This window comes from Galendromus occidentalis, unplaced genomic scaffold, assembly GCF_000255335.2.
Source record: "Galendromus occidentalis unplaced genomic scaffold, Mocc_1.1 scf7180000077483, whole genome shotgun sequence".
NCBI classification, from domain to species: domain Eukaryota; kingdom Metazoa; phylum Arthropoda; class Arachnida; order Mesostigmata; family Phytoseiidae; genus Galendromus; species Galendromus occidentalis.
Genome location: NW_003805471.1, coordinates 308040 through 335395, shown reverse-complemented (window position 1 = coordinate 335395; position 27356 = coordinate 308040). Strand labels below are relative to the sequence as shown.

The window sequence follows — 27356 nt, the reverse complement described above, 5'->3', positions numbered from 1 at the left end:
ATGGAAGTGCACGGTTTTTCTGGCTTTATTTGGGCATTCGGTAGGCAATGCTGACGTCTCCCCGGGCGTTTTTTCTTTGTCCTCATCGCCTCCGTGAAGCGTCTGCACGCTCGGAACCTTACACATCGTGCAAGCCCTACAAAACAAACTGAAATGAATGGGGACTGGGTAAAGAAAAAAATCACGTAGAGGAGATGCGACCGTAAAGGGAAACCTTTAGGGAAGACGCGACTACGAAAGAAAAACCTGTAGGAAACATGCGACCATTGGGAGGAAAGCTGACGTTATCTTTCCTGACATGGAGTGAAACAGAGATGTAAGGTGCAGAAGAGCCAGATGTATTTACAGGTCCTCGGGCAAATAGCACTCGGGCTCGGGGTGGGAAACATGTGTATTCTGGTATGTATCTCCCAGATAGAGGACCAATGCGGGCACAGAGAAATCAATGCGAATTCAATGTCGCATTGGGCCCCGGCCCGACCAGCGGAGCTGTTTTTACGTATCTTCCCGAACTTTTCAAAATGATTTCGGAGGCGTTGGAGACAAAAAAATGTATCCACTGCGGTGGCGCACGGGCCGAAGTTCGAAGCCGCTAATTCGAAGTTCAGTGGAGCGCGCTACGACCCCACTTTCATTATGAGGCTCAAAAACTCGATAACTTTCCCTTGTTGCGGAATCGGCACGCCGAGCCCCGCGGGGTTTATCAAGGTGCCGCCGCGCCATGATCAAATCAGCAGTGACTATCATGGATCATCCATGACCACCACCTGGGAGGCCCGTGGGGAGATGTATAGACGTCGAAGGGTCGACTAGAGTTGTGAATGCGTCAGTGCAAGACCTGACTTCGCGACCAGAACAAAAGTTGCGAGATCTCAAAACTTCCTGAAGCTCCTCCCAGGCTTGCACACCCTGTAAAAAGTCTTGACTCCGAGTGAGTATGAAACCATCGGAGAAGGCTGATCTGGCAGCCTACAATCGTCGATCAAGAATGCATCAGCCGCTTTCCACAGCGGGAGCATGACTTTCTCTGTAGTGGTCCAGAAGACCGACCCCCATCGGCCCACGATGACAAAATATTACGTGGCTCTGAATTGGTGCTATAAGTGAAAAATGGAATGATAGAACGAAAGCGCTTCCAGCCGTCTACGCTCAGTCGATACCCGGGCCGGGCCATTCGGAGTGCACACCTGATCCTCTGCATTCAGAGCCGCAACGGAAGAAGTACACACAACTTCCTTCAGATTTCGCTCCTGAAGCAGCTCATCCGACATCCACAAATTCTCGTGAAAAGCGAATGGCGGACTTTGAAGAAGCGGTTCGTCATGTGTTCGCGGCAGGATCGCAGCAACACTTGACCTCAAATATTGTACTTTATGTGACCGCTTCCTGACCCAGAGACGGTTTGATAAACAGTCTGCTGCCCTGTACGTCTGGTTCAGAATATCCAATGTTAAAAAAGCCGAACAAGATGAAAGCTGACGGTTTCGACGGACGGATCGAAGGACGACTCGAGAAACAAGTATCTAGAAGAAACGTGGTACGCTTTCCGAGAAAAGCCATAAGATGAGCGAAGAGGACTCCCGATAGTGGTATAGATCGCTATCCTGACACAGTCCTCGCCCGGTCGGATTATCGCGACTTCATGGTTCGATATCCTCCGGAAAGCCGTCGGCAGAATCAAGTCTCTGAGCCAGGATTCACAACGGAACCCATTCTGTGTCGTGTTACTCCGATCGCGAATTCGGTCGGAGAGGGCATCCCTGAGCACCATGGCAAGTCAGCGAAAATAACACCCCTCGATCAGTTTATCAGGACTAAGAGCACGATACCGGCGGCCAATCTTCAGAGCTACAGTCGAGCCCTCGGAGGGAGAGCGCTCCCCACTGGAAATTTTCTGGTCGAAGCGCAGGGTGATCCAATCGGCGCAGACTCTCTCAAATGTTCCTCTCAGGATGAGGAATCATGGAAAACCCGCAGGTCTAGCTCGCTCGCTCTCTCTCTCTCTCTCTCTCTCAGGATGTCGCTAGAATCGGAGAGACCGCTCCCTGAGAAGGGAGCCCGGACTTAGAATCCCGACCGATGGACTCGAACCCCCGTGTGACAGCAATCGCGTAACCAAGCGTCCAGCTCATGACGGCGAATCCGATTGGGGGCCGGGGCATGGTGATCAGAGCGTCTGAAGACCACAACGGATGTCGGGCTGCCTGGAATTGCTGCGGACCGTGGAACCGACGCGGGGACCGAACCGCCCTCGGAAGAGAAAATATTGTATAGCGTCAGAATAGGCGGATATATTCTGTTGTAGATAGAGTTCTCCCACTCGGAAAGGACAGGGTCAGTCCGAGTCGGCCGCCTCACGGCCTCACCCCTCAAGCTCTCATGACGGAAAATGAGAGGCCGGATCGCGCACATCAGCCAACAGAACGAGATTCCAATTATGGCGGATGATATGAGCGAGTCGAGGGTCAGATGAGCGACCAAGCGAGCCAAGGAACCGAGTCTGTTCCTCCTAGATGAACGCGCCGGCGCCGTAGAAAGAATCGGAATCCACGGTCACTGAGTTAGACCGACCAAGTCAAACGCTGGCTGAGGTCGGGTGATATTTGGTACGAAAATATGTCCAGACATCGGCCACGGATGTCGAATTTCTGTGAGAGTGATGATAGCTCGACTCGATAGGGATCCGTTATTGGAAAATCGAGCTCGGGGATGGAGTCGTCCGAGACAACGCCGGATATTCATTCTGCATGAGAACACATGAATACTCAGAGGAGCGCTTCGTTCTCTTCTCGAATACGCAGGCAAGGAGAGGTACGCTGCTTGCGGCAGAGGTATATTCTCCAAGATCAGCCCTTTAACAATCATCACTAGGTGCTGTGAGAAATACCTCATATCTCCAAGGACACTCCGAGCTAATTTTTCAATAGATATCGGAAGTGCTAACTGGTTTCCGTCGATTTGACCAGAAATCTCTTCTACGGAGCAGACTGTCCATAAATACCTTTTTTCCGAAGCGAGGCTCGTCGGGTGAAATTCCAAAAAATGATCGTCGATCGACACGGTATCTAACTGAAGGAGCACCGGGAGATCACCGTACAGTCGAATCCAGACAAGTTTTTCATTTCCGCTAGTGTCTGGAACGATCCCGCCTAGAAGCTGTCGGTGATTCCGAAGCGCGCACCGAGAAAGGGGTGAGTTGATGAAAGGGTGTTCTTCGGTTGTCATTCCGATGGCAGCTCAAAATGTTGCTCACTACCACATCCAGCAGCACCGGCACCATTTTGTCAGCGAGGAATAACTTCCAGAATTCTGACGGCCCGTGATGCTACCTGAGACTATACGGCATTTTTCGAATGTAATCGATTTTTTTCTCGCTCGGATAAATCGATTCGGTACAGCCTCGCTACAACGAGCCGCGTCGCAATGAATTTTCACCATGACTTACAATTTTTCCCCTATATTGGTCAGTCCCCCGTGGAGCTACTAGTCGCACAGGCTCGCTGTGCGACTACGATCATTCGTCCCAACGAGTCGTTTTGCTGGCGCCAGCGTCTTCTTTTTAACGCGGTGATACGGTGTGATATATTGTTTTTGAATTTTGCAATGTTATCAGGAGTGTCAAGAAACTCGCCACCTTTGATATAAAACGGACTCGTGACGCTCGTCCGAAGTAGGAATTCCGCTCGCGAAAGCGGACTGCCATGGTCAGAGGCGTGGCCAGGATTTTTGTGGGGGACGAGGCCGGGTTCGGATCTGTATGGCGCTAGAATCCGGGATTGTGAGCCGCTCCTATACCTCAGCATTAGAAAACAATATCCTAGGGAAAGAGGCTAGAGCACCGTCCAGCCCCAAGGAGGATAAGCTTTAGGCCATGGTCGAGAGCTCGGCGTGGGTTTGGCAGAGCATCACCTCAATTTCCCGCGTCTCTCATCGAGGATGCAAAGCTGACAGCTCCAGTAGACTCTTCTTTGCTCCAAGGGTCATGAAATGCAAAGAACTTGCATGCCTGTGATCATTACGAGTTATCCACGCGATTATGAATTATCGGAGACGTACAGAATGGTGGGAGCGTGAATATTTGAAAAACGTTGGATGAGATGACTCCCGACCTTCTGAATGTCGTCTTCGGGGTACATGGTCGCTCGATTCGAAAGCTCCGCCGACTACACGTTCCTGACGATGGATTCTTCGCCGGAGAGATAAAGCGATCCGTGTCAGGCATTTGATAAAAGGATAGAGCGCGGGAGAAGTCGCTCCACAGATCCACTGAAGAATGTTATTTTCGCGTCTATTCGATTTCGACTTTCAACATTCGGTGTCAAGAGAATTCTGTCCCAGAATGCAGAAAGGAAACTTCCGCAATCACTCGGAGAGGATCGAAATATTCTCCGCAATCGTTGATATTCATCGATGACAACTGCCTGCCTATTCAACACTCCGCGTTCATATACGTATGTATTTATGAGCACATGGCGACATCATGGAGGAGCGAAACGAAAGGGTCTCCGGATGCTCGTGCAAGGTCTGATCGTGGCGATGAGTCCCCCAAAATTTCTGCGAACCTGTAACTGAATTACTTAGTCAAGACTCTAGAGTCTTGACTCTTTCTAGTCGAGGAAATTGGCTGCAGTGGTACCACCCTTGTGCCCTTCGACGACCATTGATCCCTTGGTATGTACTGCCACAGAATATCAGCCATTCATTCCGGACGAGTCGAAATTCATTTCGCGGGAGAAATTCTCCTCCAGGCTCCTCCAACGATCGCGAAAGCTCGCATAGAGACATATGGGACGAGAACACTCGTCATCAGTCGATCAGGTCATAGGTATATATTGTCCCCCCATTCTATTGAATACCAAGTTGCATATTTTTGACGCTGCAGTCATCGGATAGTCTCCTCGAACAACTTTCTGAGCAACCCCGATGCGAGTAACGACCATACGAAATGTAACGAAATGTAAATAAACGAAAAGATCGACGAACTTCAAATGTGTACTTCCGAGATGCTTCAAGAGGGGGGTCACAGGAAATATTCTAAAACAGGATTGGATAGCTTGCCGGCGAGAGCTCCATGTTTTTCGGCACGAGGATTGGCCGGAATTCAGCACGAGTCGACGGTCGCATTCGAGTTCGAGCAGAGAGCTCGGTAGCTCTACTACAAATCGTAGAGCGAGAGGTAGAGACTTCTGAGACCAGATAACCTTCGACTTTATGCGCGACGGTCTAGCATTTCTCCGAAGACTTCAGACTGGTCGCGAGTAGTAGAAGAGACTGCGACCCCAACTCGTATTCAACTTTTTGTTCCAGCTAACTCTTGAAATTCTCTCCGAACGAGCTCTTCCGTTCGGGGCCGCCCACTGAGTACTTACGTGAGGATACTTGTATGTCCAGAGCTGAGCTCTAGTCCGTAGCTTGCGTAGGACTGCTGCTGTTGCATGGGGTCTCCGCGGATGCTTCATGAAGTGAAAAGAGCCGTGCCGCTGGACTCGGCGTGACGATCTCCCGGGAGCAGCTACAGTACCCGCTGCGTTCCCCAAGGGTACTGAGTTATCAGTACTCCCTGAAAAAAGTATCAATCAACCTTCCGAGCTCGAACATCGGAAGATCGCCAAGTTCTATATGCTTCAAGTGAACCGTCTGCCGTCAATTCGCCCAGACGGAACCCACCATCGTTCGAAGATGAAGTCAGCGAGGTTGGTCTCTCGGTAATTTGCCCTCGTGCGTCGGTTGTTTTTTCGCCTGATCCGAATGTCTTCCGCGGGGTCTTCGCGGTTGCTCGTCGTTGACGGCCTCTCATTGGAGACCAATCATCCCTGGGCATATTAATCATTTTCTCTCCTTATCTGGTGGTTTCACGCAGAATCAGAAGTCAGATCACCAGCAATCGAAACGGGGTCGTGCATGCTCCTTGAGTGTGGCGGCATCCTGGGAAGGAGGAATTCATTGCTTATAGCCTCGACACCTCGGTGCCCATGTGACGTATGTACACACACATTGCAACTCAGTCCGATAACCCAGGTGGTCCGATTAAGCGTCCAGTGATTTTAAGGTCTCCGCGGTAATCGGTTCGCGGGGGAACGGTCCGGTGAGTCAGGTGGTTTCACTGTATTTAGCATTTCCTGCGTTTCCCCGCTCGATCGCCATCGCACCATAGCCGCAAGACAGCCCCAAGGAGCAGCAGCATTCCACTGACTGAGGCTGCTCGCGTAAGTCTCCATTCGCGAGGCCAATCGTCCCATGACTCATGACGAGAGAGATCATCAGACGTCCCTCCAGAGTTTCTCTGGGGAGCCTCTATAGCGGATCCCAGAAGCACCCTCTCCGGGGAACCGGATGCGGCAGGGATGTCGTGCTCAGCTGTCTGCAAGCCATCGCTGCTGCCGACACTTCCCTCCACACAGAACATGGAGCCATCGAGCCCACCCGATGGTGCGAGCATGCATACATATAAATGTTACGCCCTCACTTGGCGGATTGTTCGAGGACGCCGATAATTATCTCAGTCCTTGCGCTCGTCTTCCTTACGTTAGGGCTTCAATCTTACGGAACATTCTCCTTTGCGAGAACCGGAGACGGGGCCGGCGGACTTTCCGGCGTATCCCGGACAAGGAACCGGACGCAGTGGAAAATTCCTGTTCACTTCGGGGGTTCGCAGATTACAAAAATTCCTCGGACAGCAGATCCGCGTTCAATCGTATGGGTAGGCATCTTTCCACATTGAGCTCCGCAAGTTAATGACGACGATCGCGGTGTTTTCGTAGAAGGAGAACGGGCATTCAACATCAGTGGTCGGACGGAGAGCATCCCTGAGAATCACTCCCCCACGCAGTCAGGTCCGACTAGCGGAAAATCGGGATTTTTTCGAATTTCTGGCATTTTGATCGAGAATCCATCAGTCCAGGCTGATCGGAGTCTGAGAATCCAACTGTCTTCTCAAGGAGAGGCAGAATCCAAAGAACTCATGTCTGATGTTCTCCCGTCGATCTTGGAAACAACTGGCTCAATTTCATCAGGGATCGCTTCTTGTGGTTCCTCGCACCGAAACTTCTGTCACCTCGCGTCCGCCGTATCGAGAGCGATCCAAACCGGAATCCTGAGAACATGACGTATCCTCCGGATGAGCGGTGGTTTATATGACGATGAGAGAGAAAATTCGTGGATTCGATGTTGGACATTTTGTGGATTCGACCGGAAAGCGGACGGAACGGGACGCGCGCGGTGGAGTCGAAGCTCTATCCTTGATCCATTACGTCTAGATGTATCCAAGGTGATTAGTCAAATCTCGATGCCGCTTGACTTCCCTACGCCGAGCTCGACTTCTGCCAACGGATGCACCGCTATCGCAGCCCGCAAAGTTAACGCAGTCCCGAATAGGATGCTTACAGCCTCGCCCGAGCCGTCCATGACTCGCATGAGGCTATACATAGATCCCCCGCGACCGGAGACGCAGTCTCTCGCAGCCTCGTTCTGTTGCGAGACTCAACACAGAGATAACGCACGCAAGAGCGGGGAATGTATACCCCGAAGGATGCTCCAATCAATTCTTTGCTGCTCGATGTGACAGCTTACCCGAATCCACCGTCCGAGCCAACCGGGCGGATCCCTTCATCGTTGGTCTCATTCGACGATTGGGATGCGGATTCTGCGAGCTGATAGGGAAAACGTTAACGAGAAGGTGAAGAAACAGGATGACAGTTTAGACACTGTCATCCGAGCCACCTGGAAAAGACCTCCCAGGAAAGTCGGAACGTTCACTGTAATCTACTCAGTCGACTTGCATCATGCTCTTTTCACTGACCATTCAATCGGGGACTTGAAACCCCAACACAGCGGAGTCGAGATCACTTCCGGCGTCAGTCTTGAGTGTTTTCCGATGGTGATTGACTCCGGCCCGAGACAACCCGTTGGTGAGATCTTACGGATGCACGTTGCGAGCGTCTCAACGAGCCAGTCAGGAGCGTTTCGCGAGGTAAACCAAGGCGCTGATTCGAATCAGGTGAGCGGGATCAATGACACATTCGAGCTCCTTCCAACAAATTCCAACAATTGATTCGCGATCGCAGGCGTCAACGATGGCATGGCGGAGATCCTTGGTAGGCACTATGAGGAGCGCGACAAGCGCCGACAGAATGAGCTTAGACTCGACACCGAGCTCCTCTTCCTCCTCGTCTTCCTCAATCATCAGCCGGGTGGGATCGGCTAGAAGTTCCCGATCAAGAGTTCCGAAGACGATCCGAGATGCATTCCGGAAGATCTTGACTGGGTCCAAAGAAAAAGTCCAAGGTAGCGAAGACGAGGTGCACATGGAAACTTCCCTCAGGACGCACTGTCGTGCCTACTACTGGGAGCGGCAGCAGGGAGGATTCTCTGATGACTCAGTCTTCGCCTCCGGTCACTCGCAGCGAAGCTGTCTCTGCACATTGCGATAATATTCCAGACGAATCTCACGAGCGATGGGAACAGCTTTTGGATCAGCTCCAAAGGGGAACGGAAGACGGCATCGATTTTCTGAGGGACTACCCTCACGTTGTGGACGGCTTTTCCCTCAGTCCTCGGGGGAGTTACTTCTCCGCTCCAGCGTGACTTAGTTTTCTGACGGATTCGACCTGGGGAGAGCCCGGTGAATGCAGCGTCGGTAGAAAACGTGGAGAAGGAACCGGCGGGGGCGTCGGTCGGTGACGGCGGCCTTAAACCTCGCCTATCCTCTTACCGAGGGAAGGAAGCTTTGCTGGGAGAGAGTCCGAGCATCTGCAGATAGCACGACTTAATTTGGGAACAGCACGGTGTAGCAGTCGGGACGTGGTATGTACCCGAATGCAGTCGTTCGCCATGCACTATTTTCCCGCGGAAGGAAGTCCTCCGGATAACAATTCATTCGCTCGTCTCCCTCGGGCAGCTTATACCAGCCATAGAGATTTAGCCATCTCCGAGGACAGACTGGAAGAGAGCTCGAACAAGAGGGAAATCCAATCAGACGATACTCTCTTTTTGCCGAGAGGCCTCAATATATCAATATAGCTTCTCAATCCGCGTAAGATAAAGGAGTCTTTGCGGGCATAAATTCAGGGATTCGAGCAGTTCGGAATCGTCTGTGTATGGTTAAAACTGTCGTAACCGCCGTTCGAGCAGTATAATTATAGTAAGAGTTCATTATGCATAGCGAGAATTATGAGCCAGGTCGAGCTGCCTCTGCTTCCTCTGACCGGTGCTTTGTTTCCGCAGGCGCGATTCGATGGTATAACCGTTTAAAATGTGATGTTCTTTTTGCAACGGCGCTGCCCGACTTGGCCCGGGCCCCGATCGAGCTGTGGTCAGGCATTCCCATTCTCCATTCTGGAGCTGACGACGAGCGAGGAACGCTGTCTAATGGGACCCGACGTCGGACCATACATTATGCCTCGAGCTAAGAGATATTCCAGCTGGTGAGTTAGTGTTGCGATGCTCGACCCGGTTGAGATACCTGCGGGAAAAAAATCGTAGGATCCTCACCATGGCGCGATGCGTCTCCCTCTCGGCCGAATGGATTTCCGGGTATTCAGATATTTGAGACAAGCGATCGTTGTGAATTTGTGCACATTAGACGATTTCTGCACATCTGAAGAGCGACTTCCCCCGTGGAGGTTCCCAGAAGAGGCTTGCATTAATGAATAGCTTGTGAGGAACGGAAAGAGGTGCGTGAGCTGAAACCTTGTTCATCAACCGACTTCAGGGAATTCCGAAGAAATCCCCGCAGGGACGCTCATATAACTCCAAGTCATAGCTGCCTTCACGAACTGGTTCCCCTCCCGAAAAGGCCCTCTTCAGCCGCATCTTCGACTGGGCCAATTTGACGGCTCGTCTAATGTAAAATCTCTGACAGCGGCTCCTATCTCAGAGTGGGTTTCCCCGCATGAATCGTCGATAGGAATCCCGAATCCGCCAGAGTCACGCTGCAGTCGTACACTTGACGAACCCTTTCTCGGAACGTCGAATTTCTCGTGGACAAGCGTCAGAAGGACCGCATCCCCGAAAGAACGTCTCTACCCTAGCAGCGTCGGGTTTTCCCGGCGAAGTCGAATGGGTGGTCGATGTCACATGACCAGCGCGCCGCAGTGGTCGATGCGATAAGGATCCGACCCAAAGCCATTCGACGGAGGACCAATCTCTGGAAGTGAAGTCCCTCAGAGAATCTGAATCCTTCTGTCCCCAGCTCTCGATTATGACGTAATTTATTTCTCATGTCGAACGGTGATGGAAACGTTCAACTGGAAGACATAATGCTCTCACGGGGCTTTAATGGGTCCGCGGGACGCCCATGCACCTATTCCGCGGCGGATCAAGCCGCGCTCATGCTCCGTAATCTGCATCAAGAGTGAGACCCTCGATACGAAGATAAGGAGAGATGCCGATCCCATCGAGGAACAAATCTTCGGCTAATGAAACGCCGCGGAGTCCCGGGGAGAGCCTCACGGAAGTTCAAAAGGCGCATCGCGAAACCCCGGGGGGAGCCTCACGGAACCTCGAAAGGGGCATCGCGCTATCCAGCTTGAGAAGCGCTGACTCGGATTACGCCAATACATCCTTCACTGTATTGGAGTCTGTCCTGATGCGGATGTTTAGATTTATCGAAAACCAAATATGACTTTCGGTAGCGGGCGCCGCTAGGAGACGGGTAGCGGAGTGGTGCGGGCACGGGGCACGGCGGACTGCTCTGCGAGTACTTGCGACTGCAGAACTATTGAGAGAGTCCCCAGCTACAGGTATCTCGGTTTGCACATTGATGAGGAGCTCAAATTCGGATTGCACATTGCAGAAACAGCCGCCAAAGTCCGAAGCGGAATCACAATCTTGGCCAGAACCCGCGCTCTCGGCTCAAAGACGATGCGCAGATCGATATACTTCGCCCGTATAGAGTCGCATCTGAGATACATGCTGCCAATTAACGAATTTTTTGTGAGTTTGTAACATAAATACCACCTCCTTCCTCACGAACTTCTAGAGTAAGAGCTCACCGGAATCCCCCCCGTGATAGAGTCAGTTTTTTTTCTTTTCTCCAATACGCGTTTGTATTCTCGGCGTGACTGTACCACAGACCTCGGTCTCTTTCAGACGCCTCCTGACCAAAAAAGTTGGGAGAATAAATCTTGCTCATATAAAAAAAAAACTTCGTTCAGCTCTTTTCAGTTCCCGGACCGCAATTCTACTTTTTGGGTAAGATTTCCAGCGCTTTGGAGCTTCAAGCATTCCTTGAGACTGAAATCGAGCTTCTTGGTGAGTTTTCGCTCTCTATATTCAAGGTCTTTTGGAGATTCCTGAGTGATATTCGCGCTTCATTTCTTTCGGGGATTGTGAGATATTAGCAGCACCTTCCATGCCCTCTGATTTCTCATCTCCTCATCTGATCCGAGCTGCTTCGTGATACTTCATGTATCCTCCTCATGTATCCCACTTCCGAATCTTTGAATGGTGGAAGCAAATCTCCTCGCAATTCTGTCGACCCACTTTTCACTCGAGAAAATATCCTCGGGTTTCACAGCAGAATCATTCTCCGGAGCGCTGTAAGAGTCAATGGTGCCAAGAGCCATAATGGCAGAGAGTTCTGAGAGCTTCGTCTGACGTTCTAATTCTTACAATACTTTGAGCCACATCAGCTGCGGCATCCTCGGGTAGCATGCTCCCGTGAAGATCAATCTGGAACGTTGTGTTCGAGGGCTCTGAAATCGTTCGATTCGTAACCTACTTCGATAATTCTCAAGCTTCGATCAAGTATCATACGAATCCTTCTCAAAGAAAGCCTCCTGGATTCTACACTCGAAGGAAATGGCTTCGTCCTCCGGTACGGTAGTTCCGCAACGCGGTAGACTGAAGAGGGTCCACGACCCACAACGGCGATTCGTACATCAGAGAGAAGTTGATTAAAGACGGTTCTTTCCGAATCTGGCGCTGCAACCAAGTCGGCGCTTGCAATAGCGCGGCTGCACCCTTCTGTCGATACGGATGAAGTTATCAAAATGATAGGCGTTCACAGCAATGAACCGGATCCAGCATGCGGTGTAGTTTGAAACGTCGTGGAGTGGAGAGTAAAGGCGCGCCACTCCAGTTGATTGAGACTGCGTTCGGGAGATCCTCCACAGCTGCAAAACTCTCCGCTCGACGTCTGGAGTCCATCTGTTCTCGATTGGAGAATCGAGCCCGGAAATCAGCATTGAGACCCCAAGCGACATCATTGAGTCGAAAAGCGATCGTGATACCCCCTGAGTTTACCGTATACGAAAGTGATCCAGGCGTTTTCGAGTCCTTCCTCCTCGGCGACTCAGGTAACTTTCTCACGACAAATTATTTGATCCTCTTCACTTCTCGATTCGAGTCCAGAGATTTATGCGGTCACAACTCAGCTCCAAGGCGCTCATTTTTCTCCGATGGGTCAGGACGACGCGCAACGGATACTCTTGTTTGGACGAGAATCTTTTTCCGAATGGATCCGGCAGGTGCTTAAAATATAAGTGGATGGTACATTCAGCCTATCCTCTGGTCTCTTCCACCAAATTGTTGCGGTCCTCGTCTAGCGGGATGGCTTCGTTCTACCGGTCTGTTATGCTCTGTCACCCAACAAGACCAAGAAAGAAACGTACCGTCGCATGATACGACTCCTCCGAGATGCATGGCCTTTTTTGAGCCCTGAAGCGATATCGACAGACTTCGGAAAGGGACTCATCAACGCGCTTAGTGAAGCCTTCCCTCTCGCCGAAATCCACGCTTGTGTCATCCACCTAGTGAAGAACATGAAGAAGATCAAGGATCAGCACTCGATGAGCCGGTATCAAAACGACGGGAATTTATCGCTGTCCGCTCGCATGATCATCGGACTCGCCTTTGTCCCTCCCGACGACATCGACAATGTTATCGCAGAATTGACGGTTTTCTTGTCTGAAGACTTGATGCCGGTGCTGAAGTACTTCGAGGACACACACGTAGGCTCACTGCAGCATCTCCTCCCTGACGGGAGCGTAATCCGGCGATAACCAATGTTTCCGGTCAGCTTGTAGTCCGTGTGTGAGCGTAATCTTAACCAGGATTCTCGAACAAACAACTGCGCCGAGGCGGCCCACAGACGGTCACAGACGGAGTTTGGAGTTGATCATCCGTCGTTGTGCAGGTTCGTCGATGGCTTGAGAAGAATTCAGCATTATCGCGATGTCCTCCCGGCTTGATACATCAACGGCCACCGGCCGACTGCAAAACGCGCCAAGTATCTCAAGACTGATGCGAGATTGTTCGAGCTCGTGAACACATCCGAGTCTCGGACACCATTCGAGTTTATCCACGGCGTAGCGAGCGATTTCCTTATGGAGGCTTGATAACCCGTGAAAATTACGGATTGCTCTGCATGTCTCCCCTAGACTTTCTCATCCCACGATCATGTCTATCGGCGTGCTCTCTCGAAGCACAGGACGACCAATATGATAATCGAATCCGAACTCTCGCGAACGATGACGGTGACGTGAATGTCATGAAACTCCCTGCATGTTCCTGGTCAAGGTTCGCCGAGATGACTCTCCGTGATAGCGAGGATCTACAAGAGAAAGTCATGGCCGCCAAGCGATCGAAGTTTGGCTCCCGCCGAGAACATTTCGGTTTAGATCTCCGAGCTCGAGCCGTGAGGCAGCTTATCCGAATCAGACAGCTTTTGCGAGGCACGCCCCTGCGAGTCCCCTCGTTCTGGCCACGAATCATGAATCGGCATTCGGCGACGAGTGGATCAATGCAATCTTTGGTGCGTTTCTAGGCCACGCACTCGAGCCACCGCGCTATCAGAGCGTGAGTCGCCTGGCCATAGACGAGCCGGTAAGGAGTACTTGGCGCTGGACTGTCACTCGGCTGAAAACAATACGCTCCCACTGCTCGAGTTGTGCATGGTGGCAAACGAACAGTTTCCGAAATGACGTCCGAGGAAATGACAAAATCGCGGATTCTGCCTCGAAGAAAAGTGAGTAGAACTCAAGAGACACGCAGTTTCCATTCGATGATAAAATCATCGGTGGTGCGATTGTAGTACATATTATGATCGAAAGGTCAGAGGCTAAAGCTGCATCGTCTCCCGAGTGGATGGGGGGCTACTCGGAATCGGCACACGGGAGTCGGGTGGTCGGAAGTCGCGGCAGACATTGAATTCATCCCACACATTTCGAGTTTCGAGAAGACATTCATTGTAGTGCTCTTCTCTCAGCTGACGCGGATTATGGGGGTCGACTTCGCTCCGATGAACACTCCATGGGAACGTCGGCTCCAAACCTTCTCGGCTGCCTCCATGAGTTTCTCGTTCCTGTTCGCCGGTCTCGGGGGAATCATCCTGAGCATGTTTTTATTTTTCTTCACGAATCATTACTGGATACCGCTGATATACATGGTGTGGTACATATACGATTTAGAAACATGTGAACGAGGCGGCAGACGATGGCAGCGACTTCGGGAGCTCCGTGTCTGGAGATATATGAGAGACTACTTCCCGGTTCATCTCGTCAAAACCGCCGATCTCCCGGCGGACAGGAACTATATAATTGGTTACCACCCCCACGGAATCATGAGCTTCGGTGCCATGATCAACTTTGCGACGGAAGGGACCAAGTTCAGCGATTTCTTCCCGGGTGAGCTGAGGCACTGTGACATCGGGAACTCTTCCCTCCGCTTCGAATTTAAGCTTGATGATCACCATCCCGCTAGGCTTCCTCCCCTGTAGAGGGTCTTGCTCGTCGTCGCCAACGATCTACCTCTTGCAGAAGTCCGGCGGAGGACCAATTCAAGAAACTACAATGAATGTATCGTTGCAGGGATCTTCACGCATGTACTGACGCTGCGCCTAAATTTCCTCTTCCCTTTCTATCGAGAACTGCCGCTCCTGTACGGGTGCTGCAGTGCCTCCAAGGAATCGATCGAGTGGATCCTTAATCGGAAAGGCAAGGGTCAAGCGGCGGTGATTGTAATTGGTGGGGCTCAAGAAGCCTTGGACGCTCATCGTGCCGATGATTATCACCTTACGTTGAAGCACCGCAAAGGATTCGCGCGACTGGCGTTGCAGTACGGGTGCGTACCCTTATACAATTACGACTTCACGATAACTGCTGCCATCGTAGCTCTTCCTCAGGAATCAGATCCTGTTCCCGGGGATCACGTCTCTCGTCATACTCATCGGCCGGAAATTCCTTTCAGAGCTGACCTGGTGCCTGTTTTTTCTTTCGGGGAGAACGACATTTTCGACCAGGTGGAAAACCCCCGCGGCTCGAAATTGCGTTCCTTCCAGGAGTTCGTTAAGAAAATTGTCGGCTTCTCACCGGCTTTCTTCCATGGACGAGGCGTATTCCAGTACACCTGGGGTTACGTGCCCTTCAGATCGCCAATCACCACCGTGGGTGAGCTGATACGTTCAATATTGTTCGGGTGTACGACCAGTAGGAGGAAAGAATATTCAATCAGGTGTGAGGGTATACATCAACTGGAACGATTCTGCCGAGTTGGCCCCGGTGCTCGATTCAAACGAATAGGGGGACTTTCCTGTACTCTGAGTTGTGAATTGAGTTGCTCCCATATCTCTTACAGTTGGAGCGCCGATCCGTGTGGAACGTGTGGCGAATCCAACGCGCGAACAAGTAGAAGAGCTCCACGGGAAATACGTTGAACAACTGCGCGGGATCTTCGAAACGCACAAGCATCGATGCGGGGAATCTCACAAGAAGCTAATGATTGATTGAACCCTATTGGACTGTCTAGTTCCGGAATGGCCTCGCGGCCGTGCCGATTTCATCATGAAGCGGCGAGTCGTACCTCTGCCCACAGATCAATGACTGAATAATCAGCGACTGCTTATAAGGAGGCTTCTGGATGTCCTTGCCTGGAGCGGTGTGAATCTGTCCTGTACATATATAAAAATACTGCCCACCGGAACCGGAAAAGCCCATGGCCGCCCTTTAGTAAACGTGTGTAGGCTTGGCGTACACTCTTGAATCCCTCGACTTGGGAAGATAAAAGGTGAAATCTGCCAATCCTGATAAGGGACAAGTGTTCGTCGAGGTCTCGAGCTCCGAAGGAAAGGCGGTCAGCGCTTCTGAACCGCGAACCGTGAAAAGCGAGGAGAAGGAATTGATTGATAAGACCAGGATTTTTTCTTCAGACAATTGTTCTCTCTTCCCCATCCCCTCTGATCTAGAAGACTGCTTATCTCGGAAGCCCGTACCATGTGATTACACGTGAGGAGAGGAACCATACACACGTCGATTGTCGGTGGATCCACATTTGTGAATTAGAGCGAGCCCGAACCATGACTTCTTTATTAACTTCGGCATAGTCAGTATACGAGGCGAGAACTTGGTGACAAACTGAGATAGCATCCACGAAGCGCTTACCCCTCAGGTAATTGAAAGCCAGCTTGTAACCTGAAAAAGTACGGACGCGGACACTATTCTCCATCAACCTCTCTATTTTTAGCACGACGATGATTTCGCCCCGAGTTCTCACCGATCGTAGGTTTATGGGTGAGTTCCGCGCAGATTCGTAGCAGTTAGCCGCGTCTCGATGGCTCTGCTCTTTCTCCATTATGTAGCCCATATATTCGTAGGCTCGGGTGCGACTCTGAAATTTGAGACCAGTCCAGTGGGCGGATTGCGTCACCTTACGTTCGGAGGAACCGAAATCTATGACGGCGGACACTGCTGATATTGCTCGCTCATACCCGATTGTATTGGAGGAGCCTTTTGATAAGGTCGCTCGCGTAGTCGTACTTCCCTGAGTGGATGTACACGTCAGCCAAGAGAAGCCACGCTTCCTCGAGGTACTCCGCATCTCCGAAATTCCACACGGATTTTATGACTCGTTTCAAGTGGCTGCGAGCTTCCGGTACTTGTTTCAGTATCATATGAGCGGTGGAGAGCCCCAGGATGGCTCCGACATGCTCACGCTGCGATGCGGGTTCAAGTTCCTATTGAACGAGAGGCGGTCGACGTCTTTTCGCCTTCGGACAGGACATCGGAGCGAACTGAAACTCACGTCTTTCTCGTCGGATGTTATTTGCAAGAAATCGTTGAGAGCGATTTCCGCATCTTGCTTGATCTTCTGTGCAACACGAAGTTGGACATGATCTGTAGGTCAAGGTCCGACGAGGAAACCTTCGTTAGTAGTTCGGCGAGAAGAGTTTCCGCGGTCTCAATGATGCTTTGGATCTCTGTGGAAATAGATTGTCCCCCTTGAACGACTACGTCTGCTCCTGCGAGGGGCGGGCAAAGAGGAAAAATTCAGCCCTGTGTCCACTGAATCAGGGGACGAAAAGCTGGTCTCCGAGCCCAGCGTGTTATTGTCCGGATTGCGGCGTATGATCGATCATATGATAAGTTGCAATAACTCCCCACTCAGGATCTCCACGAGCTTGGTTGGATTCTTCATCGCCGCTTGTGCGTTTTGTGGAAGAATGGTCGTCTTTAGAGGGCTCGCTCTCGAATTCCAGGCCCCGGTGGAAGGTTTGTGGTGGACCACTCCGTGGAGACACCGTCAGGGGACTAATTTTGATGCGACTCAGCATGCAGCCCTGCGCTTCACCTGACCATAGTGACAATTCGTGATTCCGGAAGCGAAATCACTATATTCAAACTTCTCACCGGTGTACCAGTCGTACAGGCCTCTGCAGTAGCAGAATCCAGCAGCAGGAACTGATGGAGAAATATCGAGGAATGTTCTGCTCTCGAAACCTCCTACGTCGGTCGGTCGATTCCGGAACCCTGAAGTTCACTATCCGATGTCGGCGACAATCGCTATCCGGGAAATTCTGCCATCCAAAGCTCACCTGCACGCCTCGATTAGCCTGGCCAAAGCGGGATAGCACTTCAGCTTCCTCAAAAGCAGCTTCTCGAAGTGGATGAGCGAGTTCTCCAGATTACGCCTGGAACTACTAGGGGAACCCGAAATCTTTCAAACGGGGGACTTGGAGTTCCGAAGCATCGTCTCGAACCAGCAGGATGATGTTTCCTACAATCTCCGATTCTTTCTAAGACTTCCAGACACCGAAAAACGGAGCTTCCATTCGCGCGTCGGCCTGTCTTCGGTAATGCCGTATTTTACCGATTTCCATCCCTGAATCCTAGCATCTGCGCGTCGATTTCATGTGCCGCGGATTGAGATGCCCTCAACCTCGAGCCTTCAGAGCATCCACTGATTTTCAGATCCGAAGTGAAGCTCGCGGCTCACGTCGAGCCGAACGAAGCATCTGCTTCGTGTGCTTCGTGAAGAATTTTCGTGTTTTTTAGACTGCCCATGGGGCTAAAAGCTGAAAATTTCTTCGAATCACCGCTACCGGGGTATCATTGTGACGCATTGGTTAGTGCTGAGCAATGGACTGAGGATACGGTTGTGGGAGTCGCGATTGTCCCGCAGATTCTGGCGCATGGAGCTCCCGGCGTATAAGACGAATTTTCGATTTCCCCGAAGGAAACATCCGATCTTGCATTGATCATTTTCTGAGTAGCCTGCCCGAACTGGACCCGTGGAACCTTAGCTAAATTCATGGCGTTACAGCCGGCTCATTACATGCTCTTCGGAAGAAAAAGCTCGTCTCATGCTACGGTATGGGTGAATTTCATCGTGCGTCAAATTTCGAGCATAGGAATTTCCGAAAAACTTCCGAGGAGAAAGCGGCACCTACGATTTCCGAACGGAGACGGATCTATCCATTAATCTCTTTTTACAACGTCGCCATGAGCAGACAGCAGAATGGGCCGCATTGAGAGTCGGCCATCCCTGAGGAATACGTCGAACCGATCGATTTGTCGGAATAACGTCGACCAACGACAACTCAATTGCCTTGACTGACTGCCGTCAAGCCTTCGGCCCGCGTGTTATTATAGAGGCATATGTTCTCTTGCCCAATATCTATGGATGAGCCGCGGCTGGCTCATCCAGACCCTATGTCCCTCCCGTGAGCCAGAATGACGGGAGCGCTTGATCGGGTCATGCGATTGAAAGCCCCTACGTCCACCAGCATTGGCACAAACATTACGAGTATTCACAATAACTACCGTACGGAAAAGACCGCGATTCTTAAGTCAATCGAGCCTTTGGCTCCAACTTTTTCACGAATTCCAGCGTCGGTGTCGCGGTGGAATCGCATCGATTCAGCGTCAACCAATCGAGAATCCCTACTGTGACCTTCTCATCCCTGTCTCGTCAGGCAGATGGCAATGAAGCGATAACCGTTGTTGGAGTGCGATGAAGTGGCGCTCAGGCCGATTTTCCCTCGGGAGTAACAGTCGGCCAAGGATATCTCCGGCGATTGACGAAAAGCCACCAGATCGAAGATATCCCGTTTTTTTTCCTTTCGTCGACGGGACCGATAATGCTCGGAGGTTTCCTAGGAACGGGAGCCTCAACTGCGATGGGACAGCACCCGCCGGCATCGGGAATGATCGACAATCCCGCTCATGCCTGTTCGTACGGTCGAGGCTCTCGACGATATTGTCATAGATAGGATGCTCCAAACCTGCCAAGGGCTCCAACACCGGCTGACTAGGGCCGAGACAAGGTCCGGATTGTCTCGCAACAATAAGCCTTGGTAACAATGTCCCCGCATGTAGCTTTGAAATCCGGAGTCGAACCGCCGAACGGAGCAGCATTCCGGCTTCAGCATCGGGTCGGTCGCGATGCTCAGTCAGTTCTCGTAGCGGGAAGGGACATAATACGAAAATCAAACGCGGGTCCTTTTGCTCTCTGGATTCCTCCTCGAACGCAATGAATGCCTTCGCGAGCGATCATCTAGGATCGTAACCCTTGGCCGTGCACTTCAGCCCGAACAATATATATGATCTTCGGTGCGCCGAGGAACCCAAGGCTTCCGCGAGACCCAGGTTGAGATCCTCTGTTTCGGGCCGCTCACGATTTGTCCACCGATTCGGGCATGGTTCCAAACCCGGAGGCTGCCGCTATGACTAGACGACACTCCAAAGATGTAACCGTGCGCTCGGTATCCGTATCCCGGTACTTTTATGGATGACGATTATGACCGTTTCATGTATCCGTATGCCAGTCCTCCCATGAATGACGATCATTAGCCTCCGTAGGCGAGCTCATCTCTGGAGAGGCTTCTTGCTATGCTCGGTCCTTGGCCGTTCCGCAAGTTTGACGCTAGGTGCTGTCGAGGGGCCCCTGATATCCATCACCTGCAGACAGCAACCCCCACCTGTTGGGAGGACGGAATTCGGAATTTGATCGAGATCATGATGTATCCTCGAAACGGGGAGCATTGTCGGCCCTCCTTACTGGCGCGCTCCCGCATTCTATGAAAACTTACCGTGCCGTCGTCTGCTCTTGATGAGGAACGATTCTTAATGTCGAACCGAGCATCGCGCCGAGAGCCGAGAGCCGGACGCTGTTGTGGGTTTTGTGTGCGTGTGTGTGATTTCTCTCACTGTTTTTGAAAGTCGTCGTCGTCGTTGCTGCCGCTGCGCCGCTCATTCCACAACAACTACAGCTGCTAGCTGCTACTGCTTTCAAGCTATGGCGGCCCTTCAGGAGCGAGAGACCAGCCACTCAGGACGCACCTCACTTCTCGATAAAACGATGGTAGTCCTGTAGCTGAGCCGAAATTGATTCCTTCAGTTCGAATCAAGTTTGACTTTGAACTCCACGAGAAGCGGAACATTCGAAATCGGCACACATCACCCGATCGTACTTGTCAGATGCTTCTCCGGATAGCTCGGTGAAAAGTTTGAGGCGACTCGGTTTTCGAGCCGTCGTTGGTGGAGAGTTCCTGGAATCATAATCATGAATATACCCATATCGAGCTCGGGGGCATCCGGCTACGGTGAGAAGCGCATGAAGGGAATCCAGGCTTTGGTAGTCTGACGCGCCTCGGAGTTTTCCTGGCAAGCCATTGTTTCCAAAAAAAGCTCTTCGTTTTTCAGTCATCTCCCAACGCACTCTTACCAGCCACAACCACAATGCTGTCCCGTCGGTGTCGAGTAATGCTCTCACCCCTCAGGTGAGTAGTGCTGATGCTCGGATATTCTTTGGGCCAAGCGATTTTAGGGAGCTCCATCCAAACACAGGAGCTGTCACGTCTCTGGAAATTGCCCTGAGAGGAACCAATAACAGTGAATTAGATACGGCAGAATGTAGCTCATACATCATTTCGAACGTTTCCCTACCTGTTGTCCCTATAGATGACTGTATCCGCACATCACACGAACTCCGGTCAACATTCATCACAGACTCCACACAGCCTTCAGTTCACTCAGAGTGTGAGTTCTCTGTCAGGACTCGTACAGCATCAGCCCACAATGCTTCAAACCATGCCGGGAGGCGGCATTCAGGTAGGACATCGAGTACAACCGAGGGGACCAGGAGATTCGATTAAGAGTTAACTTTCCCCGAGCTCCTTATTCCAAGCTCTAAGCATTTTCTCGCCTCCCCGTAGTACGCTCAGCAGCTGCCGATGCTTCCTCAAGGTCAGATTCTGCAACCGATTTACCATCAAGGAGGCCAACAACAAATGCTCATATCCCCCCAAGGGAACTTCGCGCTCCAGCAATCAATCAATCAGAGCATCGCAATGATGCAAGCTTCCGGCCAAAAAGTACAGCAAGGCATCCCCATCCAGCCGGGAAAATCGATGATGGCAAAGACAAGCGGTCTTAATCAGTCCGTGATGGCCTCCCCGTCCCGACTCATGATCGGTGGCCCTGCTCAGCAAATGGTGGCTACTTCGCCCCAGGCGATGACCATGAGTGCCGGGTCGAAAATCCAGGTCGTAAGCCACAAACAGCAGAACCCGATCGCAGGATCGGCTCAGACGTCTGGAGCAGGCTCGTCGCAGGTTTCCACCATTCCAACCGGTCAAGCTCAAATGTCTTCAACGATGCCCGCCACGGGGCCAACTCAATCGGGTCAGATCACAGGTTCTGGCTCGCACCAACATCCTCAATTCGTTGCTCAGCAAAACGCCAATGGCCAGACGTTGCTCATAAACATGCTCCCCCAAGCTGGCATGATATCTCCGCAACCAGATATGTCCCATCCATCGCAGCAGTCGCAACAGCAGCAGCAACAACATCATATCGATGTAAGTGGAGCACGACGGAGGATGAACGGTATTCGAACGAGACGATCGATACGAAATCTAATTCTGATCTTTCCGCGAGCAGGTGTCGGTGACCCACACTCAGCAGCTGCTCAACGCGAATAATTCTCAAAGCGTTAACCACGGCCAAGCGCAGATTGTCAACCCATTGCAAGCCTTCAACGCTTTCGCAAGTGGGCTCTCTTGGGCTCCTAGTCAGCTGCAGGGCAATCAAGTCCTCCAATCGCCTATATTTATCCGGAACCAATCGGATGGGAGCATCTACATTCATAATCCCGCCACGACCAGCACTCAGCAACAGTTGCAACAACAACAGCAACAGCAACAACAACAGCAACAACAACAGCAGCAGCAACAACAACAACAGCAGCAGCAGCAGCAACAACAACAACAACAGCAGCAACAACAACAGCAGCAACAACAGCAACAACAGCAACAACAGCAACAACAACAGCAACAACAACAGCAGCAACAACAACAGCAGCAACAACAGCAACAGCAGCAGCCGCAACAGCAACAACAAACCTCGATAGGTCGACTGATGACTTCACAGACTGCACCCTCAATGGTACGTCGCTCGGGACATTGTCGCAAGAATATTCATATCCTCTGCCTCAGAATAAAGCTAATTCGAGGGAAAATCTTATTCCAGTCGAACGCTTCGGTGGTCTACAGCGGAGTCACGAGCGGCAATTCGACCATGGGTGGGAATGTGTTTTCGCCTGCATCGATACCGAATGCAATCCTGTCGAAGCCTCAAGCAACAGCAAAGAACCAAGCTCAACTGCCAGCCCGATTGTCCATGACTCCGCCTGTCCCATCTTCCCCGAATTGCGCGGTCGCCACATCAGCTTCTAGTGCGGAGTCATCCGTCGTGCACTCGGTTACAAATTCTTCCGAGTCGTTATTCGTGAGTCGCATTTTGCCCGAGCAAGAGATCGTATGAAGGTCCGATGCCTCAGATTCTGGGTGTGATGACACTACATGACGCTTGATATCCGTTCACAGGCCGCACCGAAAGAAAATCCTCGATCATTGTCAGGTCCGTGGAGTCGTCCGCAGCCCATCAGGGTGACGAGGCCAACGCCCCCGATGGTAATTTACTGGATTCAACATCCAATGAGCATTCTCTGTGAGCGACATTGTCGGGTTGGCCCGAGAGGACTCACCGGTAATAATCTTTCCTATCACATCAGCAACACCTTGGGCTGAAGGTGACGGTGGTGCCGCGAGGTGTTCGAGGCATAGTACCAAGACCTCTCCGTCAAAGTTCCGCAAGCCAGTCGGATTCAATGAAGAGCAGGCCGATCGAGTCGAAGTCCCTCGACAGCTCGGCCTCCCGATGCGCAGCCTATGAGTTCAGCGAAGAATCATCCGATTCCAGTCCCGTGAGCTGCTTGATCTTTCTCCGATACCTCATCCTGATCGCTCCTGATCAATACACGATCAATGCTAATGAATGCTCCTCTTTGATGCCTCTCCAGTCTTTGTCGAAATTTCTGATGAAAACGCCGAGGTCAGGAACTCCTGAATCCGCACAAGATGTTGTGCCAGCTGAGAGGCCAGAACAACCACTTGTAGCTGCTATACCTCCACATAAGTCTCTCGCGAAACCTAACTCCGCAGCGGTGCCCGCGGTGAGTTCTAGGATGGGGACTATTAAGGAGATCTTGATCAAGCCGCAGGTAGTTCGGCGAATAGTTCGCCGTCGATTCTCGAAGTTCCTCTCGCTCTCGGGCCAGGGTTGATAAGCGCAATGACTATCGAATTCATTCTCTCAATAGAGTGGTATCCCTGGAGCATCCGAAACTAGCGGTTCGACCTCGCCCGCGATTGCGGCCACCTTCCCTTCGGAGGATAATGATCTTCCCGATTCCCATGAAGAAGCTTCAGAAATTCTCACGCATATAGTGGAAGGTAAATCTATTCGATCCAGATTGTGCGGGATTCATGCCTCGGCGATGCCTTTCCCTTGTTGGGCTTGACTTCACGCGCACTAGGAGCGTCGATGGAATCTCCGACAATTTCCTCTTATAGGCTTCGTCATACGTGAAGGACCAGTGCCGTTTCCGGTCACGCGGACAGCACTGCTCAACGAGATACTAGCCCGGGAACAAATGGTCATGCAGAATATAAAGGAGAGGAAGCGCAAACACGAGACAGCGGTCGCCGCTTCCAACGCGAGGAAACCGGGCATTCACTGTGAGGGCAGCAACCAGAAGAGCACCGAGAATTTTAGAGATGCGGCGCCGAGCTCCGCGGACGGCGAGTCCATCCACAGCGATGACGCGAGCTCGAAGAAAGAGATGATTTCCAATGCCCCGACTATAAAAACAGAGATTCGGAATGATTCACTCGGAGTCGAGCTCGGCAATGAATCGCGAATCCGCGCGACGTCGGACACAGATGATAGGAACGTCGTCGACAGAGCGAGCGTGGCATCGGTTACCGGGGAAGCTGAAAGTACGAAGAACTTGAAGCCTGAGATCTCTCTTCAAGCAAGCTCGAAACCGAACGCAGAAGTCATTGTCTCGGCAGCACAAAGGATCGCTCCGGACAACAGCAGCGGTCGGAAGTCAGCCGTGGATAAGATGGTGAAGCAGCTTTCAAGGAGCTCCGAGACGCGGAAAGATCGATACGCCTATATCGACGGCGATACCGACCTTGACACGCTTTCCGACCGCGTCTCGGGCAAGAAAAAAATGGGGGGAAACAAGAGAGTCAGCGGAGTCATGAAGCTGCCATTGTTGTGCCGGTAAGTTCAGAGAATCATTCGAGTAGAATGGACTGGATATCCTGAATGGAAGATGAGGAAAATCTTTCTCTCGTCTCATTGCAGCCGAATAATACGAAGGAGAGCAGTTTGGCAGAGGCGAGGGCGTCGCTACCGGACTTGGAAGCGGACGCCGATCCTGGGAGCGGATCAATTTCATCTAACAATCCTCTGAGCTGGTCGGTCGAAGAGGTGTCCGACTTCATCAAAACCATCCCTGGTTGCGCAATCTACGCCGAAGAGTTCCGTGCGCAGGAAATCGATGGAGAAGCGATGCTCTTCTTGAAGGTTGAACATCTGATGTCTCGTCTCAACATAAAACTGGGCCCCGCGGCGAAAATTTGTGCTCGACTCAAACAATTACAAGCAGAAGTCCAGGCTTGAGGTAGCGATTGATCTCGAACGATGACAGGCAGCTTCATGTTAAAAACGCGGTCACGTGATCAAGAGGTAGGCATGGGAGTTCTCAGAAGAGCTACGGGCTGCCATTTTCGATTTCCTGGACCAAGTACGAGATCAGAAATCGCCAGAGGTGAATCGCTCGTCCCATCGGCCACTCTTCATGTCTGGTATGCCAAACTCGTGGCCCATACAAGCCTACGTTGGTACGTCGGCTTCCTGACGCGTCTGCAGAGAGAGGTGTTCCGGGAGAGAAAGTTCTTGTGCGGTCGGTGGCACTGGCCGAGTTCTGTTCTGTATAAGCCTTGGCTGGATCTGCGGCCGCCTGCAAGAATACGTCTCTTCACCATAGATATTCGACTCGGGAGTAGAATTTACGGACTCTCAATGCTTCGCCGCGGGAGAGTCATCTCGAGACGCAGAGAGGGCCGTTGCGAGGCCGCTGTACTCATGATTCATGGTCATGGTATCGACTAGCGTAAATGTCATGCTGTCAAGCGCACAATTTTCTCATCGACCCTCGCGAGTTCTTCCTCCCTTCGAACGCTTTCATCAGATGACTCGCCGTATATCGTCATTTTGATGAAAACGTCCATGTGGACAGCATTGCTCGTTCAGTCACTTTCAAAAAGAAACTGATTCCGCCGCTGAGAATCCCTTCTCAAATAATGTCGAAGTCGGGGGGAGCCATCATAAGATCATGAATCATGATAGATCTTGAGTGTTGACTTCGTGGATCGATGTTGGAGTCGAGCTGCAGATCGGCGGTTCCGATGGAAAGGAATGGAATTGGAAAGGAGAGCGGAAGACAACTTCTTCCGGACTGGACTGCCTGGGGAGCTTCGGAAGATTCTTTCGACAGAATCGACGAGTCCCTCATTAAGAAAGAATCCTATACGAACACTGCCAGAAGACCCAGAAGTCCCGCGTACGGCAAGAGCGACGCGCGAGCGGTCTCATTGATAGACGGGATTCTATCTGTAAACTAGAAGTCCCTTCATCTAATTTGGACGGAAACTCCGTAAGACCCGAGGGTTAATTTAGTTCCTCAAGCTCAATATATGTCCTACAATTAGGTAAGCGGATGACCTCTCTTCTCTGCAGGAGAAGGTTATGAGGCCGAAACTCTGCGATGGGAAATGAGGATTTTCTTTTCTCAACACCTTATTGAGCCCAGAAGGTGCAGAAGCTGCGTATTACCGTATTTTATCATTATCGCTCGTCAGTTTGCTGTCGACCCAAAAATAAATATCTCACTTATAGACATGGGTTGGGAGAGGCGTCGTTCACCCCAGCCAGATCCGCAATGCGAGCTCCCTAAACCGAATTCGATTCCTCAAATCCGGTCTTGGAGCATCAGGGGCAACGGTTGGGGCCCTCATCGACTCTTTTGGCGATGGGAATTATTGTAATAAACGAGCTCGATTCCGGGACTGATTCTTGAACTCTGATATCTAGATATACCTCGGCTCTCACATGAGTGAAACGAATGATTCATAATTCTGCCAAGAAAACGTGCTGATGATCCCTCCAGCACCGAGTGATTGCGCCTCAGGTAGCGGCGATGCCGATGAATGTGAGGCAAGCACAACTCACCAGAGGAACCGCACCGCGACGGTACGCGACACGGGTGGACGAGATATCGACATCCACGAGTGCATAGTGGCTCCAAGATTACTAAGGAGAATCTTGCGTGTCCGGCGGTCCTCGCAGCACCCTCTGGCTGGGGACCGCTCAATCCACGCATCCGAATCTATTGTAAGTCGACATTGCTGCAACATATCTCCTCGTTCTAGAAACGTATCGCTAGCCTTTTCGGAGTCTCTGAACGCTTGGAGGGACGACTCGCTAATCAGTCTCTCAATTCATTCGTTGACACGGAGAATAATTACGCCGAGTTTACGGGCAACGAATTGTCGAAAGGGGCTGTTGTATTCCGTTCGCGGAGCTTCTCGTCAACTTCAAACTTCATTTCGTCGGTCCGCCAGCAGTCTGATCCCATCTTCAGCAGGGATCACAGTCATCATTCGCCGTTCTCGGTGTGCCGTGTGTTTGTTACTGCTCTCATCACTTCCGTGGTTCCGTTCCTTAGGA

At 51.5% G+C, this 27356-nt stretch overlaps 2 protein-coding genes across 2 annotated transcripts; both read left to right on the top strand.

The window, feature by feature from the left end:
* Positions 1 to 12617: 12617 nt before the first annotated feature.
* Positions 12618 to 13001, top strand: LOC108864520 (uncharacterized). The gene has a single exon (XM_018640341.1). The coding sequence runs from the start codon at positions 12618 to 12620 to the stop codon at positions 12999 to 13001; it is 384 nt and encodes a 127-aa protein (XP_018495857.1).
* An 828-nt stretch (positions 13002 to 13829) lies between these two features.
* Positions 13830 to 15888, top strand: LOC100908234 (2-acylglycerol O-acyltransferase 2). Its single transcript, XM_003745381.1, has 5 exons — positions 13830 to 13966; positions 14207 to 14624; positions 14808 to 15060; positions 15187 to 15386; positions 15574 to 15888. The coding sequence occupies exons 1-5, from the start codon at positions 13919 to 13921 to the stop codon at positions 15723 to 15725; spliced, it is 1071 nt and encodes a 356-aa protein (XP_003745429.1). The 5' UTR covers positions 13830 to 13918; the 3' UTR covers positions 15726 to 15888.
* The last annotated feature ends 11468 nt before the right edge of the window (positions 15889 to 27356 follow it).

Excerpts from the sequence above, each read along its gene's own strand:
- LOC100908234 (XM_003745381.1), top strand. The coding sequence starts at position 13,919 with ATGACGTCCGAGGAAATGACAAAATCGCGGATTCTGCCTCGAAGAAAA. Across the intron at positions 14,625-14,807 it reads GTTCAGCGATTTCTTCCCGG|GGATCTTCACGCATGTACTG; the intron begins GTGAGCTGAGGC and ends GTATCGTTGCAG. Across the intron at positions 15,387-15,573 it reads ATCGCCAATCACCACCGTGG|TTGGAGCGCCGATCCGTGTG; the intron begins GTGAGCTGATAC and ends TATCTCTTACAG.
- LOC108864520 (XM_018640341.1), top strand. The coding sequence starts at position 12,618 with ATGATACGACTCCTCCGAGATGCATGGCCTTTTTTGAGCCCTGAAGCG.